This window comes from Leiobunum rupestre, chromosome 11, assembly GCF_980474605.1.
Source record: "Leiobunum rupestre chromosome 11, qqLeiRupe1.1.hap1, whole genome shotgun sequence".
NCBI classification, from domain to species: Eukaryota; Metazoa; Arthropoda; class Arachnida; order Opiliones; family Sclerosomatidae; genus Leiobunum; species Leiobunum rupestre.
In genome coordinates, this window is record NC_143394.1 from 31,617,587 (window position 1) to 31,638,160 (window position 20,574).

Here is a 20,574-nt window from a genome sequence, read left to right on the forward strand (position 1 = left end):
TAGTAAATTTTCTGTAGGATTACGAAAACATTACTATAAAATATCTATATAATATTTTCGTAAAGAATAAGGATCATAGTGTCGACGAATTTACCAATGTTGAAAAACAGTAAAAAATAGGAACAATTTGAAAAAATAGGAATTGAGAGGAACTTTGGGAGCCCTGTAATGGTAACTAAAACCGCGTCCAGGAAAACAGTGGGAAAGATAAGCGTCTCTCCGGGATATTCAATAGGCCTTGGGGGTCTTTTTTCTCTTCGGCTGCCTGTGACGTGTTTACCTAGTCCACGGATAGTTTTCGCTCGTTCTCGTAAAGCGCCGAGCTTGGCGAAACCTAATCCGAGCGGGTTCGCCTCCAAAACGGAGACACCGTTTCCGATTTCAGCGACCGGGGACAGTTAGCGCGAGCGCGTGCCCGAAATGTACCCGACGGCGGTTTTTCAAGAAGGGATTGGCGAAGGGAGGGGGGGTGCTAGCGCGGGTCACGCGCGACCATCCAGCGGAGCCCGTTCTCAATTCGATACCACTACGGGAGAGGGGGCTATATAAGTCCGGGTCACCTGGCAGGAACGACGTGGCGTTTCATCCGCTACCGTAAGCCTAATTACCCGCGTATTAGCTAATGACAGGTTACGGTGAAGGCTAATAGGTATTGGCAGTGTAGGGATAATTCGCTGGGTAGGATATCCCGTTCGCATCGGGGACTACTCTTCGGATTTGAAGAGTGCGCGGTGGTTCGGGGTAGCTGTACGAGGTGGGTTCGCCCGTCCGACCGATAGGCCGATGTCAATTTTAATTACGAAGAACCAGGGACAATGGCCGCGATGCTACGCGAGGGGTGTTGCGTTACCCGCGTCAGCTTCCTACCAGATTCGAACTTAATCAGGTGTACAAACAAAAGTACCCGGTTACAAAATAGACAGTTGGTCACTATCCCCCCCCCCCCCCACAACCGCTACGCTTTTTTTGGCTCCGTTTAGCCGCTCTACACTAATTTGACGGTTTCCAAAGTACAAAGAATTGCAGGTTTTTGCGTCTTCCGTCTAAAATGGCGCCCGTTTCTGATCCGATTAGTTTGCGTCTATAATGAAAAGTGATAGGCCTAGCAATATTCACATTTATTGAAATCTATGTCCAGATGATTTGCATTCTTTCGGTAACGTTATATCAAATTGTCTTGTTTGTGCCTTCCAGATTAAGCCTTCCGTTTTAAACTGTGCCATTTACGCCCTCTAAAACAGCCCTCAGTTTCGAACTGTTCCGTTTGTGCCCTCTAAATTAAGCCCTCCGTTTTAAACGGCGTCGTTTGTGCCCTCTAAATTAGCCCTCCGTTTTTGAACTGTTCCGTTTGTGCCCTCTAAATTAAGCACTCCGTTTTAAACGGTGTCGTTTGTGCCTTCCAGATTAAGCCTTCCATTTTAAAATGTGCCATTTACGCCCTCTAAATTAAACCCTCCGTTTTTAACTGCACCGTTTATGCCCTCTAAATTAAACCCTCCGTTTTGAACTGCGCCGTTTATGCACTCTATATTAAGCCATCCGTTTTAAACTGTGCCCTCTAAATTAAGCCCTCCGTTTTGAACTGCGCCGTTTATGCCGTCTATATTAAGCCCTCTCGTTTTAAACTGTGCCGTCTATATTAAGCCCTCCCGTTTTAAACTGCCGTTTGTGCCCTCTAAATCAAGCCCTCCGTTTAAAATGTTCCGTTTGTGCCCTCTAAATTAAGCCCTCCGTTTTAAACTGCGGCGCTTCTGCCCTCTTCTTAATTTTAAACAATGTTCCATTTCTGCCTTCTAAATTAAGCCCTCCGTTTTAAACTGTGCCGTTTGTGCAATCCTATCGCTATCACTCTGGACGTACTTCAAGTTATGCAATAAATCGACCGGGCTCATCTTCTACGTAATATACACTTAAGGACCCGATGACTTAAAATGTCCTTAATAAATCATCGGAAACAAATGAGAACATACACAAGACGTCATCAAACCTTAACATATCACTCTCTATAAACACCCAATTAGAACCTTCCTTATCTTATAATACTCGAGGAAGAACCAATGAAAGCCCGTTATTAATTTCGCTTTTTTAATAAAGCGCCCATCAATGTACATCTTGATATATCTTCCACGCCTAATTAACTTTGGGGAAAAAAAACCTTCGTCCAAAAAAATCGGGGGTGCTTCTCGTGACGCCTAATTAGCCCTCCTCCGAGTTTTTATTAATAGTTTTGACGAAATAATCTTGCCAAACATCAAATGGAATCTGTAAAGAACTCTTCCAGGGGTTACATCCTTTGAAATTAATTTTATTTTCCAAGTGTTTCGTCTAAGAAACGTTATTTATAAACTCGAAAATATACAGTTTCTTTTTAAGTAGCGTAATTACGAAAATATACGGTATAGTTTTTAAACCGTCTCTGGTATACGGGAATAATATAGTTAACTCTTAACTTTTACGGCGATCGTATAAACGGAAATCAAAAAGCGCCACCTTGAAATAACGACCGTTTTGAACATTTTCAAAGCCGTGAAAAGTCGCTTTTCCGAGATAAAGAACTCGTTTTGCCAGTCGATTTTTTAACAAATTAATCGTCTCGAAGATACTACTTCAATATGAGAATGTATTCTCCATTCCATTTTCTTTTAAATCAAATCTGTATTCGATAAAAAAAAGTGTAGTAAATTACGTAATTAATTAATTTTATTTTTCGAATTTTTAAACATGTGGAATTCAGTTTGATTTTGTTACAAAGAAATGTTTCAATGTCGTAATGTTTGTTTCCTTTTCAAAGGTGTTGGGATTTCGTTAGCAGTACAAGTTAAGAATTAATTCGGGTAAGCGGAGAATATGTGAGATAAACCACGCCTCACGGTGTTTCCTCGGGAAATCTTTCTGGGAATTTTGAAAACAGAATCTATATTTGACTTTAGTCCCATTCGACCGAAATCCCATTCGACCGAAGGCGGTTTTTGAGGTGTCCCATTCGACCGAATTCCGCCGAAACGTGCGGTTTTTATGTGTCCCATTCGACCGAACGCTTTTATGTGTCCCATTCGACCGAACGCTGCTATATAAATTGGCTTTTGCTATGTTTTCAATTTAGTTACTGAAGTCGTTTGCAATGGAGCGGATAGCTAATAAAGGAGGGTATTTATACATCAATAATAATTATTTATTCCGTCTTAATCTCAAAATGAAGTAGCACTCTCCCTACTAGATGCAGTAGCTATGAATTTAGCTATGCCATTTTAATATCTTTGTACTATGCATTTATTTGAAAATAAAATGGAATGAGCATGAATTATATTTTTATCTTCACCTAGTCAAGAAAAGTAACTGAACCAAAACTGAAATAGTAAACTTAACCAACTCTAACCTAACCTAACCTAACCTAAACATGGATCTTCGATAGTCCATACCTTATAAATAAAATACCAAATCACCCCGCCAATTGGGCTACATTTTAAAATTCTTTCGGTCGAATGGGATTCGGTCGAATGGGATTTCGGTCGAATGGGAATAAACGTATATTTGAGGCTGCACATTATCCGTAAACTGGGATATATTTTTGGTACGGGGTGTTAATTTGCGAAACTTTTAAAGTGTTCATTAAGACGCTTAATTCACCGAGAAATTTGTTGAATTATTCTTAGATTAGATTAATTCCTTTAATAAGCCTAGAAGTCGTTTGAAGGCGCACCAGGTGTAGCTATCCTTCGTAATGAATATTATATTGTGATTAGATTCGACGATACCTTTTCTCTTAATGGTTTTAAGCTGTTTTACAATTTCCTTTTCGTCGCCTTAATTGAGATGGAAACTAATTGGTAAGCGCCAAAGATAGAAGAGCTATTTACATGTATTGTAATTTATTACGCAAATTGATTTAAAAGCTAAAATTAATCTATAAAGTTTCTATAGACTTTCTATAAAAGCATATATAAATATATAGAAAAATCTAAGATTTCTATATTCTATAGAGTGCTTGATAAATATTTTTATGGATAATATTTCCAATGTTATTAGAAAATTTAATGAAATTTCTACGCTATCTATAGGAATTTGAGTAATTTTTCTATAGGATTCCTAAAACATTTCTATAGAGTTTCGAAATAATATTTTAATAATACGAACACAATTAAGAATCGCATATTTCTATGTAAAATATGCCTTGAAATTTCTAGGTTTTTTCAATGCCTATAAAAAATGACTCAAAATGCTATAGATTATATAGAAATTTTTGTGATTTTTGATAGGATTACTATAGAATTTAAAAATAACATTTTTATAATTAGGACAATATTAAGAATCACATATTCATATATAAAATATACCTCGAAATTTAGAGGTATTTATAGAAAAATTATTCAAATTTCTATATCTTCTATAGAAAATTTTGTAATTTTTCTGTAGGATTCCGAAAACATTTCTATAAAATTTCTATAGAATATTTTCGTAAAGAATAAGGATCCAAGTGTCGAGGAGTTTACCAATGTTGAAATGCTTCTAAAGATATCTACTTTTCAGTGACGTAAATTACGGCGTACTAGGGCATGCTGCTAGAATTTGCCCCCAAAAGATTCCGAAATAAATGCTCCTCGTGACAAGAAGGGGCCCCGAAACGAGTTTGGCGGGCGGGGCCCGGGCCCAGATACCTTAGTTTGTCCACCACCACTTTTATAATTTTAAAACTCTTAGCCCAAGTTTGCTAATCATATTTGACGCTATTCGCGACCGAAAACTATCGCTACGCCCTCATTTGGTTGCCGTCGAAAACTAAATAGGTAGCGTTAGGCAGCAAAGTAACGTAAAAACTTTTAATAGAATGGAATTAAGTGTATTAGTTAAAAGTTAATATTCACATTTTATCATAATTTTACTCCGTTTTGCGTTTCATCATAAGTAACATAATAACAATAAGTATGATACTTCCTATTGCTTTAATGCTAATTTTCTAACCGAACCTTTTTTCGGCACTGATACTCTCTTCAAGCTGTGACTTGGACCCGCGACTTACCGTTTTGGATGACAACGTTTTGATAAAAATTTAAGTCTAATATCGGAAAGCAGGTTCTGGAGTTGCGAGGGGCTTTGTTTTGAAGCCCGCGTGCGAATCACGCGTGATAAAAAAACATGAGCTCGTGGCGCCGAGAAAATCTTTTTTAATTTTTATCATTTTAGCCTAATATTCCGCCTATCTACCGGAAACCAAATATTTAGGCTTAGAGGAAGTCTCGCATACTTTAGACACTAGAGGGCTCTGTGCTGAGAAAACATCTTGATTACGCAATAACTATGAAAATAAGTTTGGTTGTAAATCTCGTTAATTGTCATACTTATTGTTATTATGTTACTTATGGTTTCATTCATATTTAAGAGGAACAATCAGTAAACCCTGATTCGGGCAATATTAACAATAGCAGACGCTAGATCATAGCTGCTGTCTCGTAAGTACGTGGCGCCACCTAGACTCGTTTCGGTCGCCAATAGGTCGTGGATGAAATTAGTAAATTCGCAGAAGGGCGTTCGAAAGAGTTTTGAGGCTTACATGCCATCTGAAGTGTCGTACCGTGGCCCCCGTTGGACGGTCCGTGGCCGTTCCTCCCGGCGCCTCGGTCCCGGTCGGCGCGGTCGGCGGCTCCGTTGGGCAGGGCCGTCGTCTCCAGCACTTCGTGGTCGGCCTTGCAGAAGAGGCCGTCTTCCCGCAGCGCGAACTCGTCGCCGGGGATCAGTTGGCGGGAGCAGGCGACGCACCGGAAACAGTCAATGTGGTAGATCTTATTGCGGGCTCGCATCACAAAGTCACTCTTGCTGAAACTCATGCTGCACTTCGCGCACTTGGCACCGAACAACCTGCGTGAACCAAAGAGATAAAAACCATTAGCACTTTCTTTAATTTTCCTGGAATAAGATTTTTCATTTTTATTCATTCCAGAAGTATATAATAATTAAGTTATCCCCGCGACAAAAAGTATGGAACGATTGAAGGCAATATTTGCATAAAATCTGATTATCGAACTTTCGTGACTGGGTGTAAACAATTAAAATACTAGTGTTGTTATTTTCCGGAAAAAAAAATTCGGAAAATTTTCGGCAAATCGGAAAAACAAAAAAATTGAAACATAAATTACTTTTTAGAGGTTTTTAATGTTTTTAACTTTTTATCGATATAAAATTTCTAATATTAGTAAACATACTGTAAAACATTAATAGTGTTACATTGTTAATGAGTTTAAACTAGCCTAGAGGTTTAGTTTTACTTATAGATTCGAAAAAATGAGGCGAAAATGCCGCTTTATTTAAATTTGGAAACAATATATTAGACTAATCATGGAATGAAAACTTTTTTTTAGTTTTTTCGGAAAAATACGGAACATTTACCGAAAAAAAAGGCCCCAGTCATTTTCCGCGGAAAATTTTCCGACATACAACACTAGAATATACATGACCGTAATAAGAGTATTATAGCCTACAAATATATGTAAGTATTCATCTACCTATCCAGTTAATGTTATTCGCTTCAAACCAGTACCTACGTGCAGGCTCCCGTTGATTTTTCAAAATATTTTTAAATTGACGGGAAATTCGTGCCTAACTGAATCTGAACCGTGCTTTCAAAGGTTAATTTGAATGGCCTAGATGTACACTTCTTTCGAAATAAATATATTGCGCACTTCTGATAACACCAACAATATAATAAAATAACACAAAATAATCACCAAATGATAGTCTCTCAAAAAGTATACTTTACCCACAATAACAGTTTCAATATAAGTCAATCCATATTTACTTCCCCAATACATCAAAGGGGTTCACTGAATGTATAATTTCCGGTTGTCGGTTAAACAGATTCACAATCCGTACTCGAGTCACCCAAGTCAACTTTATAAACGCAATTTTTCTCTCAATTTTAATTTTTTTAAATGGAAAAACGGCACTGTGGCGAACGACGCAAAAAATTTGGTTAAGGCTTATGACCATTTTTTATCCTCGACGCAAAAATTATCCGTTAGGCCTGACACGAGGTTTTCGAAATTGAATTTGGAATAATACTGCTAGAATTACAATTACGATTTCGGTTGCCATGGTTACGCGGGACCTGTTCTGATAAGACTGTACGAAATTCATCTTTATAATTAGGCGGTAGCGCCATCTATATTTTGTAAAGTTATATGGCTAAAAATAAATAATTATTAGCTAACTCACCGTAGCTTGAGTTAAAAAGGATCGTGTTGACTGAATAAAATTATTTTTAAACAACTTCAAAGGTTTGTTTGTTACGAGTAATCATACATTTCAATTTCGCATCAGATTCGCGAAAAAATTCAATTGCATTATAGTTGCCACCACCAGAGACAGATGCCGCCACGGTAGAACGATAAAGTTGATAAAGTCTCCTTATTGAACGAAATTGGTCCCGCGCCAGCCAGATTTAGTTGTACCTCTATTTATTCCCAACTCAATGGTTTTCGCAGCGACGCTCACCATAGCGGCGTTTTAGCCCTTTTAATAGGACCATATAAAGAATACCTTGCACGTCCATGTTCTATGTATACTTCCTAGCGAATCGCTGAATGGATTTTATCGAAACCATGTCTATTAGTTGATTAATGAGAACGACTACTGAACCCTAGGAACAGCCCGTTTTTCGTTGAAGTATTTTAGACAATATTGAATCGACGGCTAAACCCGACGCGTCCTTGCAAGGACACGTAGATTCTCTATTTCGATGGAAAAAAACAACTATTGAAATGAGAAGTGTGTTTGAAGCTGTTTGAGTCGGCGAACTTCAAACGGGTCGCGTACGCGCTTTTCGAGTTTTCGTTTCGCAAATACACTCGACGAGTCTAAGTTTAGTCTGCTAAAAATTTATTTCGAGTCTTTCTTTGTCGAGTATTAGAGTTCCACTAAAAGAAATGTTTAAACGTGTGACTATACCATAAACGGAAATTATGTCTAAATAAGGATATTAAATGTGCCGAGAAAAATTTTACTTATTGGTTGTATGTTCTTTGTTTATATAAGTCAACTTTCATCAAGATTATATATTTCTAATAATCAGGATTTTATACATTCTGTTAATCAGGGTTATACATTTCTAATAATCAGGATTTTATACATTCTGTTAATCAGGGTTATACATTTCTAATAAACAGGGTTATATATTTACCAATAAACCGGGTTATATATTTTCCAATAAACCGGGTTATATATTTTCCAATAAACCGGGTTATATATTTTCCAATAAACCGGGTTATATATTTTCCAATAAACCGGGTTATATATTTTCCAATAAACCGGGTTATATATTTTCCAATAAACAGGGTTATATATTTTCCAATAAACAGGGTTATATATTTTCCAATAAACAGGGTTATATATTTTCCAATAAACAGGGTTATATATTTTCCAATAAACAGGGTTATATATTTTCCAATAAACAGGGTTATATATAATTGTTTTAGAACTAATATTACCCAATTTCTATTCTTCAATTGAAATAAATAACGCTTATTTAAATGAATTATTTAATAAAAACATAATTTAAATCATAATTTCCAAATAAAATTTTGCTTAAAGGGCATATGAACAAAATCTAAAAATAGCACGACCTACGACTTGCTTTCAAACGTAACTAGCGCCAATTACCGGTAGCTTGCGTTAAACATGGATTAAATGGATCGACCATAAATATAAATATAAGAAGAACGTACACAATTACGGGTAAAATTTCCCCAAATTCCGAGGTAGAAATTTCGTCTTTGGGTACTCGTCAAAAAACTTCGTAGCTTTGCAGTCCCATTATATCATATTCCGTGTTAGCATTGTAGTAAATGGAACTGCCGGAGTGTTATGCCATGATGCATGGGCATAAGGTATCTTTTATTCGAATTAATACGGTCGAAGGGATGCCAGGGGGTACGTGAAACCCCCCATTTGAAAACATTACACATCGCTGGCCAGAAACTCCCCGGCAAACTTTTAACGCGCCCTCTACATTTCTTCAATAGAAGCTCCCTGAGAGAGGTCCGTTGCCCGAGTTTGTATAAGTGCATTAACGCGCTCTCTATGACTGTATTCTCTAATGCTTTTCCTTTTTACCCAAACGCCACTTTCTCACTTACGATTCGCGGCTCGGATGTAGTACGGTAGGTCGTACCGTTGATAGAGGTGTTAGGTGAGGTTACGTTGACTGATGTATAGCTGCAAGGTAAACACGCCTGTATTTCTGAATAGAATTATACTTATTCGATTTTAAACGAAATGGATTCGGTTATTTAAAAGTTTTGCACCCCGCGCCGCCAGAGGGCCGGGGACGTTTTTGTTGTTGGTAGAGAGGTTAAAGGTCCTTAATGTATTCGACGATCTAACATGGCGGTCATTGCTGCGAGGCAGGGAATTCACATTGCTTTGATTTTATGGAAAAGTAAAGCGTAACCCCATCTTGTGGCGTAAACGAGCCCTATTTTCCTGCTAATTTCGGTATAGTTTAATTTATACAACATAATATTTAATCGTAATACCTTTGAGTTACGATTTGCTTAAAGGTTGTTGATATCTTATTAATATTAGTTATTAATTGTTTAAAATATTCCATGCAAATTTTAAATTAAACTTGTTTTATAATATAATAAAAATTAATGACAACGAATTGGTCTTGTGCACAAGCGTTTTAACATGATTTAATAAAAAAAAATCGATCCCGGTTTCGGTAACCCTCATGGTACCATTATCTTGATAGATATGCGCCAGAAAATTTTAGCTTATTTTAAACCATCTTGTTTTATAATATCAAGGAAGAATTTTTTTACAAAATACCAACGAAATAATTGGTTTTATAATACCAACGAAATAATTGGTTTTATAATACCAACGAAATAATTTGTTTCAAATACCAATGAAATAATTGGTTTTATAATACCAACGAAATAATTGGTTTCAAAATACCAACGAAGTAAATAATATTCCCATTTAAATCATGCCTACTAAAACAACTTCAATAGACCGGTTAAAGGACCCCTCGAAAATGTGAACGGGAAAACTTATAGAGCCGTAGTTTTATGGCGTACATTCCTACAAGTTATCCGTACGCGTTTCCGAGGCGTGGCTTAGCAACACCGTCAAATATCTGTTATAGTGAATGCAAATTACATGACTAACTGAAATTTGTAACTTGTAGTGATTGAAAATACCGGAAAATTAACGCTAACCGTTACACGCGTAACAAAAATAATTTACGTAAAATATCGCAAATCACGTAAACAATCTATCCATCCGGGCCTAAATTATATCGATACAAAAGAACATATTTTTGTCAAGTAAGATTCCCACGATACATATCTTTTGTGACGTATCCCGGATTGAATAACTTCTCCGTTTTATCTCAACGGAAGACAATAGAGCCAGGAATAAGTCCGCGGGGAAATAGGACGTCGTCGTGACAAAGAGCAATTTGTCACGGGACCTTAAAGCGTCGGCTACCGTAAGAAGGCGAGATCCAAAGAGAGAAAAATGTAATGTCTTTTACGCGAGCTGCGGGGACAGCGGCCGCCCACTTAATAAAGACGACTCTTCGGGGGCTATATACCTATCGCTCAAAAAGGAGGTGATGCTCGCGAAGACGCGAAAAGATGGGAATATTTGACGCCTAATTGGCTTTTATGGCCGAAACTCCGTCTCGGCCTCCCGACTCGGAGCTCTCTTTCCCGGCTGATGGCCGCGAGCGCACGTTCGCGGCCCGAAGACGCGAAATGCAAAAATGCAAAGACGCGAGTGCGCTAACGGTGATGGATCGGCTCATTTTGGGGGAAACGCGGTAAAAACGAACAGGCGTGGTCTCTCTCTCTCTCTCTCTCTGCGTGTTTGTCGCACCAATTTCAGTCGATTTAACGTTCAAATTGATAGAGAAATTGGCGAATTATTTAGGATGGTAACTACGGTGTGGTCAATTTCGAAAAGAAACAGATTTTGTTGTTTTAGAATACAATTTTCGCGTTGGTTTCTTATTTCAAATTGATTTTAGTATTGCAAGTTGGTTTCAATATTTCTAATAATTTTATTTTTCCGTAGTTTATATATTTTTCCGAATATTACGGATTGTGAACATAGTTCATATTATCAGAAGTATCAGGAATTCATACAGCTAACTTGGAATGTTTATCCGGGCTGTTTTTCGTCTCGATCTGGCTGTTCGCTTTGGCTCCTCCTTCTGACGTCAAAATACGTGTATTTTTTTCGGCGCGTTTCATTGGCTTAAAAAGCGACTACCAATATCTACCAAAAGGACCCATAATTAAGTATGAAGTCGTCTGCTTCAAAATCTGAAATTTATGAGTTGACTAGGCCTCAAATATCCGCGAAGGCGATAGCTTTGAGTCAAGTTAAAAGTTGAATTACATTGAGTCAAGTGATATTATTGAAGGAGTAAATTGGGTTCTTAGGGAAAAAGAAATGATTTTTACGCGAAATAATTACTACTCGTTTTGAAGATGAAATGTCACGAACTGTTTTGGCTCCCAGGTCGAGCCTGAGATCGACTGTTTCTTTAATCGCGGATTCAAATATCCAAAAAGCATCACAAATTACATTTGACGCCATAAAATAAAATTTCTAGCATCAAAACAGCTACACGAGGATGATGAGGGGGAACGAAACACAGAGGGAATATTTTCTCTAGTAGGCGGAGCCTAAACGATCAGCCACATCATAACATAGGGGATATGGCGGGATAAGTATTCCAAGTTAGCTGTATGAATTCCTGGAAGTATAGAATTATCTTTTGAAGGGAAATATAATAAAATTATTTATTTAAAATAAATAAAATAATATGGCTGTTGTTATTCGCTTGAAACATGTAAATTTACAGGTTCAAACTAGCGTTTTAATATACGTTTTAAGAGAAAACAAAGTCAGGATTGCTAATTCAATTTAATTTTTACATTTGACGTGGTTAGCTGTAAATTTCGACTATTGATTCTTTGTACACTTTCTATCGTGTGAAGAAGAAATATCAGCTTTTTCATTAAATATTTTTCACGGGCTTGTTTCCAGAATATGATTGGTCGTATCTGCCACCACGTGCTAAATCCTGTATTAGCCCTACAGGATTCCTAGATATACAATAATTCCATTTTGAAACCTATATTTCCAATATTTTAGAGCATATTTGTTAAAATAAAGGTTCTAAAATATTGCACAATCACAGTAAATATTAATTACGCTATTTTTATCGATAAGCGAGACATTTTCCCTGAGTACAAATAAAAAATTGCTTTTGACATTAACAAAAATACACTTTATATATTTAACGAGTTCTAAAAACCGAAAATACACTTTATACTTTACGAGTTGTAAAAACCTAAAATACACTTTATATATTTAACTAGTTCTAAAAACCGAAAATACACTTTATATATTTAACGAGTTCTAAAAACCGAAAATACACTTTATACTTTACGGGTTCTAAAAACCGAAAATATGCGTTATACTTTACGAGTTCTAAAAACCGAAAATACACTTTATACTTTACGAGTTGTAAAAACCAAAAATACACTTTATACTTTACGAGTTCTAAAAACCAAAAATACACTTTATACTTTACGAGTTCTAAAAACCAAAAATACACATTACTTTACGAGTTCTAAAAACCAAAAATACACGTTACTTTTCGAGCTATTAAATAAGCAAATTTTAAATACGAATTAGTCCACATTTTCGAAAAAACCTGTTTTTCTCCTCTACATAAGGTGAAATTTATTTTCCAACTCGTAGCGGTAATTATCATGGAAACGTTTAGACTTTCATAAGGTACAGATTAAATTTGCATTTCGTTCGCTGTGTGTCCGACACTTGTTACAACGAAACCTATACAAACCTTGCTTCTGTTTTGAAGGTCATTTAGTTTTGATTATAAAACAACGAAATGAGTCTTTATTTATATCCTAAAATAATATGAAACATTTAATCTAAACAGTTGTAACAGAGTTCGCCAGCAGTCAGTGGCGTCTCCGTTGGGGATTGTAGCCGGCGAACTCCGTTTGACTCTACTAATTGACCCCTAAGTCTTCGCCCGTACTGGCGAGGGGTCAGCTGGCTACTTGGACAGTACTTCCGTGTATTGGTTAATGTCCGTTACGCACGGAAGAAATCGCTACAGCGTCCCTGTTAAATGTATTTCGCGAAAACATCGTGTTTCACTCGCCGCTTTGGGTTTAAATAACGCCTAAAAGTTATTAGCGGAGAAGCACCATGATTGTAGATTACTTCATTTGAAAATAATTCGATATTTTGAACGTAGCTGTATCCCTGCCTTCGCAGACTATAGTCTGCACTTGTAAATGTATTTGTTTACAAATGGATAAATCTAAATATTCTACGTTGTCATATTGTGCAAACAAAATTATTGCACCAGAAAATTTTTGATTATAAAATTTTTTTATCACGAACTTGTGATATAAACTTTTAAATATATGATAAATACATTTTTTAATAATGTTTAAATTAAGTTGCGCCTATTGGAAAGAAAGCTAGATTAAAACAGAGATAATCTTAAAAGTAATTTATAATTAAACCGAATTATGGAATACAGCAGTGGTTTTCAACGTGTGTACGGCTGGCTCCAGGGGTTTCTAGGAAATATTTCAAAAAATATATAAAAATGTTAAAACCCCAATAACAAATTTATAATCAAGCCTATTCTACATAATATATTAATGTTGTTTTGATTAATAAATTGATAATTCTGCAGTTTTGTTAATAAATAATTATTATTATGAATAATTTATTTTTTTATAAATACAAAAATCATATATTGGAAATCTGGGGTGTTTTGGCTTTCAAAAATTAGTTTTCCAAACGCTGGGGGCTTGGCCAACCAACTCCCGGGATATTATTTAATTGCTAAAATTTCAGGGTTAAAAACCACTAGATACAGTTCGCCGGTGAAAATATCGTCAATCCCAAAAATTATCGACGTGTACGATAATTATCGAACGTCTGGCAACGCTGATTCTGACCAATTACAATGGTCAGAAGTAAATGAACCGAAGTTATCAGACGGCTATACTCCCCATGTTGGAGGCGTTTTCCTTATGAAGTTACATTTTGTCCTCAAATTAAATTTTGCGCGTTCCTAGGCCATAAAGAAAACGTTTTTGTTTTTATGAAACCATTGTTTATACATAGAAATAGCTATACCCACAATTCCCAAGTTCAATTTATCGCGTCAAAAGACGGGGATGAAATTTAGCTTTTATTGGACTCGATTTTCTCATCATTTTCACAGTGGCGTCACCAGGATTTCAAAACTGGTGGCGCTTAAGCCATAAGCATTGGTCAGGGGAGGGGAGGGGAGGGGAGCTCCCAAAAAGGTTTGTAAAGTTGAAACATTGAGGCCGACTAGGAAAAATTAAATTTTTTGATGCCCATTTTTAAGTTCGAAGAAACTTTTCGACAAGTGAATTGGAAAAATTGGGAATTTTAGGTGGCGCTTCAAAAATTTAACAGGTGGCTCAAACGCCGCCTAAAACACCCTAACAACACCACTGATTTTCATAAGGCAAACGCCCTCCGATTCTGAGCGCTATTTCTATAACGTCGGTTCATTTACTTCTGAAATGGCGTAATGAGAAGATACGTTTAATATTATCAGTCCCACGTAAAACTACTTTTTCTTTCTATAGAGAAAAAATAACTACGCATTTATATTAGTTGGTAGAATGGAAGAGATGACGCCTAACCCGGCATATTGACACAGTCGAGTATCTGATAAAGGATTTAAGAAAAATACGTAAAAACCGTTTTGGCGCATTTCAGATGGCATCAAGCGTTTCCCCCAGAATGGCTGATCGTCACTGACAGTTAGTTCTTTTCTTCCGCTCGGAGTTTCCCCGAGGACCGTGGACGGAGGAATGCTGGTCCACCCCTCCGCTTCCAGCTGTTCAATTATGAACCCCTCCTTGGGTCCAAAGCCCCCGACGGCCAAACAATGTTGCCCGAATTAGGGCTACTCCGTTGGTTTATCCTTAATCCGAAAATAAGACTCCCACAAATCCTGCTATTTAACAATCTACGCGTGGCGAAAATGTTTCATAGGTTTGATAATAAATAGATACAGCGTTGCCATACGTACTATAATTATGGTACAAATACCATAATTTTTCATCATATTTTAAATGGTACTATATAGTACCAAAATGTACCATATTTCCAAACTATTGTATTATAATGGTAATATTTTTATATTTACATTATTTCAGATACTAAAATAATAAGAATTAACTATACATAAAATCGTCGACTGAAAGCCAAAACCACGTAACTTTATACTTATTAAATCTATATAGTTAAAGTTACGTAGTTTTTGCTTTTAGGCGACGAAATATTAAGCCCACTTTCAAGTGTTGCCAGATCACTCGATAGTCGATACCATAGAAATCAGAATTTCTAATTCGCGCTCGCGGTAAAATTTCGAAAATCGTTCTAGTTAGTTATTCCGATTTCTATGGTCAATTCTGACCAAACAACAAACACTTTAAAAGTAATTAATACTATTTTATATTAGTACCATAATTTCTATTATTGTACTATAATTTTTTACCCTTTGTACAATAATTCGGTCATACACCATAATTTTAATGAAGTGAAGTTCACACATGAATCTAAGATTTTATGTTTGAGTTTTAGTATTAATCGCGTCACGCGTATCGTAAATTATCCCCCTAAATACAAGCACTGCTTAACTAGGGGGAATTTTTGTCCGTTTAAAGAACCCACTGAGGTTTAAGTGGATAAAACAATGTAAATTTATTTTTTGGACAAATAAATAATTAATAAATTAATAAATAAATAAATTATATAAAACATTTTCAAATGTAAATGAAATGAAAATTTACAAACATTAATATTCACCTTACTATTAATTTTATTTCATTTGAAAATTTTACGCTTTATTTAATAGTGGTTTTTATAAAATGAATTAAAACCAAGAAAAATAATATGTTGCTCTTACGTCACAAGACACTGCTTTATTAGTATATTCTTCGCACGCGCGCTAGAAAAACCTAAATTCTCTGTCGTAAAAACAACATTAAAACATTATAAATATTGAAAACGTCACCAGGGTTTTGAAAATTTGTGAAGTTCATTTATTCGGATTTTTAGTGATGGCGGAGATTTTGGGTTAAATCAACACTCTTCAATAGACTCGTCCCCAAACACGCGGTTCATGATCATTATATCGAGATATTGTTGGAAGGTATACGATTCCTTTCTACGCGTATTTAACTCCAAGCTGTCAGAGTCTAGTATTTACCAGCCCGAAACTCGCGAGTCTTTGTGCGCGCGGAGTTTCCCAAAATATTCCGGGCCGTAATCCTTTTTTCATGATTGACACACTGCGGGAATACTATTGAATCTAGGAATTCACTACCTTCATAAACGACACTAGCTGATAAAAAAATGCACAGTTCACCGCGTGAGTCCTTTCGCTTTGTTATATATTTTAAGAAAAACCCTCTTTTTTTGTAAAAAAAAAAGATATGGTCCGCACCTGCCAAAAGAAAACCCGTTTCTATTGAATTTTTGGGGGTCAGTAGAAAACTACAAATTGTACGAATTTAAACCTATTTTGTCGATATCCCTCCGTTAGTAAAACTCAGTATATAACAGTGGTGGCTTACCTGGCATAGTCCCGCTTGCAGTAGGTTTTCCCGTCTCGGACGAAGCAGGTGCAGGTTTCGTCCAGGAATTGGTGACAGTCGGCGCATTTTAAACACGCCGCGTGCCACTCCAAGTCCGGCGCCACCCGCAAAATGTATTGGTCGTGGATTTGCGATCCGCATCCGACGCACAACGATACCCGCCTTTTGTCTGGAAAGTTACCAAGAAAAATATATATTATTTCTCATATTTACGTTAATAGATCAATAAATATTAAGACAACAACCCTTCACTCAGGCCCGGACTGGCCAGATTGGCTCAAGGGGGCCCCAAATTGCTTATAATAACTTTTGCCTAAAGGTCCTTTAGACGCGTTTGACGTTTCAAATTAATGTAGTACACTTGTTATTTGTTGTCCAATAAATAACCATTTAGATTTTTATTTCATACCCCCACACAGTGGCGTAGCTGAGAACTCAGAGCCCCCCCCGCAAAAATCTCGATGGGGGCCCCTTTTCAATTTTTTTATGGTGAGTAGGGCCCCCAATGCCGTGGGCCCTGCAGACCATCAGCTACGCCACTGCCCCCTCTTCAGTCTCTAGCCGAGGGCCCCCAAAGGAGTTAGTCCGGGCCTGCCTTCACTTATTACTTAACTGAAAAATTGCTTTCTTTATGTAAAAAACGCCAATTAAAAATATTTATTACAACTTTCACTGTTTTAAACAGGAAAGAAAATTATATTTTTGGTAGTATTTAGATAATTTAAAATTTTTAGCCTCAAACTACTGGCGCCATCTGGTAAAATTTTGGTGATTTAAAAATGGGCCTCTAATGGCGTTACCCCCGTGAAACTATCTTCAGGCTATAGCATAACCACGCCCATTTTCGGTTTAGAAAATTGATATATCACCAGTTGGTAAAAAACGGTTACTAGACGCGGTGGTCACCCTCAAATTGCTATGTCACGCTCTCCATACAATAGAGTACCTTCTCAACGTAGAATTAGGCATGGTAACGTATAAGTTTTTTGTCGTGATTTCAAAAGCATTGGTGACGTCGTGGATGATACTATTGAGAAACCGCTAGAAAGACGCCCCGAGAATGGTTGTAAAAGAGCTTCTTATTGCTCGTTATAGGCGCTACATTCGAAATGACCTTTTTGGTGATTTCGACCTGAAAACGGACAATTCGTCAACTCAACTGGCTCCCGAAGAATCAATGGAGAACCACCGTTTAGGTTTTTTATTTTTTAACAACCGAGAGATTCTATCTAGGCGCGATGTGTGGCCTGCCCCGCAATTTTATGGTTGTCTTCGAGGATAGCGCCACTAAGGACTAAAAAAACGATTTATTATCGTAGTACTCGGATAACGGGTCCAGTCACACTGTCGCGTGTACCATACTGTTGCTTTTTCAACTGGGATTCTATCGCGATTTCGGACTGCTCGCGAATAATGGTAACATCATCTCTATTTTTTCTTAAACTAAAAATTTATGTTTGAAATTTACCAAGTTGTCAGAATTATTAAATAGATTTTATTAAAAAATACATATAGAGTAATACCATTGCCATGTCACATGACGTCACCCATGCTTTTTCCCATAAGAGTGAAAACTGCCTACCAAAATGAGGGCTATAACCAAATCTACAAGTGGCGTAAGTAAGGACAAGTAAACCGTAGATTTCAAAAGTACAACAAAGCCCTCAAGAAGTGAAATTACTTCTATCATAAGAAACATAATAACCAGAAGTATGGCACTTCCTATTGTTTCAATGCTAATTTTCTAAGCGAATATATTTTCCACACTGACCCTCCCGCCTAGCTCCTACTTGGATTCGCTACTGAACTGACTAGTCCATTATCGTCCTTGCCATTAGTATATTTCTATTTGGGCATATTTTAGACACTAGGGGACTCTGAGCTGAACGAAACCTGGATTGCGCAATAGCTATGAAAATCAGTTCGGTGAATTGTAGGAGACATTGACAACGTTAATTATTAGACACTTACCATCGACGTTGGGCCTGAATATCTTCTGGGAGAAAGTGAACCGTTTGTCGTCTTCCAGAGGTCCTGCGAAAATATAATCAGAACGCTGTCGTCAAACCACAAAACAATATTAGTCGAGGGGTCGCTATCCAGCAAAGAATCTCCAATTCGAAACCGTGCACCTCGTGTTGTTTATTCTACCAATAATAAGTTTAATGATAGGATAAACGAAGGCGTAAAAAGTGTGTACACGGGGGGCATATTCCCCGAGTTCCCCGCCGTTGCACAAAGGCCTTAGGTAGGTGGGGTGTCCGCTCGTGCGAGACTAACCAAATATACCGCCTCTCAGTCTCTGTGTAATTGAAATTATGTATTAATAACGTTTCGTAAGGCATTTCTTTGAGTTGTATTTCTTATCAGAACGACTCTCTTTTCCATCGCGTTCGATTTGACTTAATTATTTCATATATTTAGTAATATAATTTGTTATTTTAAATATTATTAAACGAATCTTTAAATTTAATGAAAATGGTTTAAATGTACTAATGGTATTATTATTTATTATAATGAGAAGTTAAAAACTATAATTTTAGGATATTATTAACGCATAAACGAAATATGCAACGTAACATCAGTATATTTTTGACGATTTTTAAATGATATGAATATATTACAATTACTACGTTTACGTTGAAATTAATAAATAAATTGAATGAACCGTTAAAATAAAAAGGTTCTTTAAAAATGTAACATTTCCCCACCTGTACGTAGAACTACAGCTTTCACTAACCTTTAACTATATAAACTAATCCCGTTATAAACGTTGCCAGACAATAAAAAACAAATGAGTATTTTTGCAAACACTTACTTTGAGGTTGGGCTTCGCCCATGGCCGCGTCTTCGGCTTTGGAGGGCGAAATCTTGACCCGAAAATTAGCGTCAAAAAACGCTCACTTAAAAATAAAACCAAGCGCACTGAGATATAATTCACTGCCCGATTATCACACTCCGACGCGGATGGAAACGGTAATAATCAAAATAAACAGCCCGTAAAAGAATGCTCAAAAATCCTCAATGTCAAAAGCACGTAACTCGTAAGTGAGCGCGCGCGTTTCGTGAGAAACTGTTCTTCCCTCGACAGTGGCACAGCACCAACTAGACTGCCGAGTTCCCCGGCTGCTTCACGGCGCGGCGCCACGCGTGGCCCTTCCTCGACTTGACATTGGCGCCCAGGAGAGACTGGAAAGAGAAGACTGAGCGATAACGAGCGGTGCTAAGCCGCCGCGTGCGGCTGGAACTCGGCCGCTGTCGTTCAGCGAACGTCTAGGCGCCCGCGAGCGCTCTCGACGGCGGGGGGGGACGCCGCGAATTATCGTTCGGGGGGAGGGCATTGTGCGCCGTGAGCGTCTACGCTTCCGCGAGGGGCGGTAGAATCGGATGAGGCATCTCCGTTGAGTCGGGGGGTCTCGAGACCTGCCTTCGCGAGTCCCTTTAAACGCCCACCAGGATCCCCATAGGTCCACGACGGGACGTCACGTGACTTTCCCCGCTACATTATTCAACTGGAGATTCCTCCCCCGTTTGCGCACCCCCCCTCTTCTTCCATTCCCCCCGAAATCTTTCCCGCTCAGCTGATCTAGAAGAAGACTGAAGGGGTTCATTTTTTTACCCCCAATTTTTTCCGTACCGCGCCGCGGCACCGTTTTCCTTTGGTCCCCCTCTATCTCTGGCAGCGCTGCTCTACTCTTTCGTCGTGAAAGATAGGCCTGATTATTTTTTCTCTATATTCTCGTGGAGAACTTGTTCTCTACTTTTCTTCTCTTTGTAGAAAGTTCTTCTTTTTGACGTGAAATAGAATTTTGATATCGAAGACGAAGATTGTCGAAAATCCTTTCGCGACCGGGTTATTGTAGATTGATTGTGA

The 20,574-nt window shown here is 37.5% G+C and overlaps 1 protein-coding gene across 5 annotated transcripts in view; it reads right to left on the bottom strand.

Moving 5' to 3' along the window:
• The window catches only part of tup (LIM1_Isl and LIM2_Isl domain-containing protein tup), a 57,055-nt gene extending 37,133 nt beyond the window's left edge, over window positions 1–19,922 (bottom strand). For 3 of the 5 annotated variants that reach the window (XM_090163502.1, XM_090163501.1, XM_090163499.1), the window contains exons 1-4: window positions 19,519–19,922; window positions 18,672–18,734; window positions 16,680–16,869; window positions 5,549–5,853 (exon numbers count right to left, since the gene is read on the bottom strand). In XM_090163502.1, coding sequence (XP_090019628.1) covers window positions 5,549–5,853; window positions 16,680–16,869; window positions 18,672–18,734; window positions 19,519–19,540 — 580 coding nt within the window. In that variant the 5' untranslated portion in view covers window positions 19,541–19,922. The remainder of the gene's footprint in view (window positions 1–5,548; window positions 5,854–16,679; window positions 16,870–18,671; window positions 18,735–19,518) is intronic. The other 2 variants (XM_090163503.1, XM_090163500.1) reach the window with 1 other exon arrangement.
• Between the last annotated feature and the right edge of the window lie 652 nt (window positions 19,923–20,574).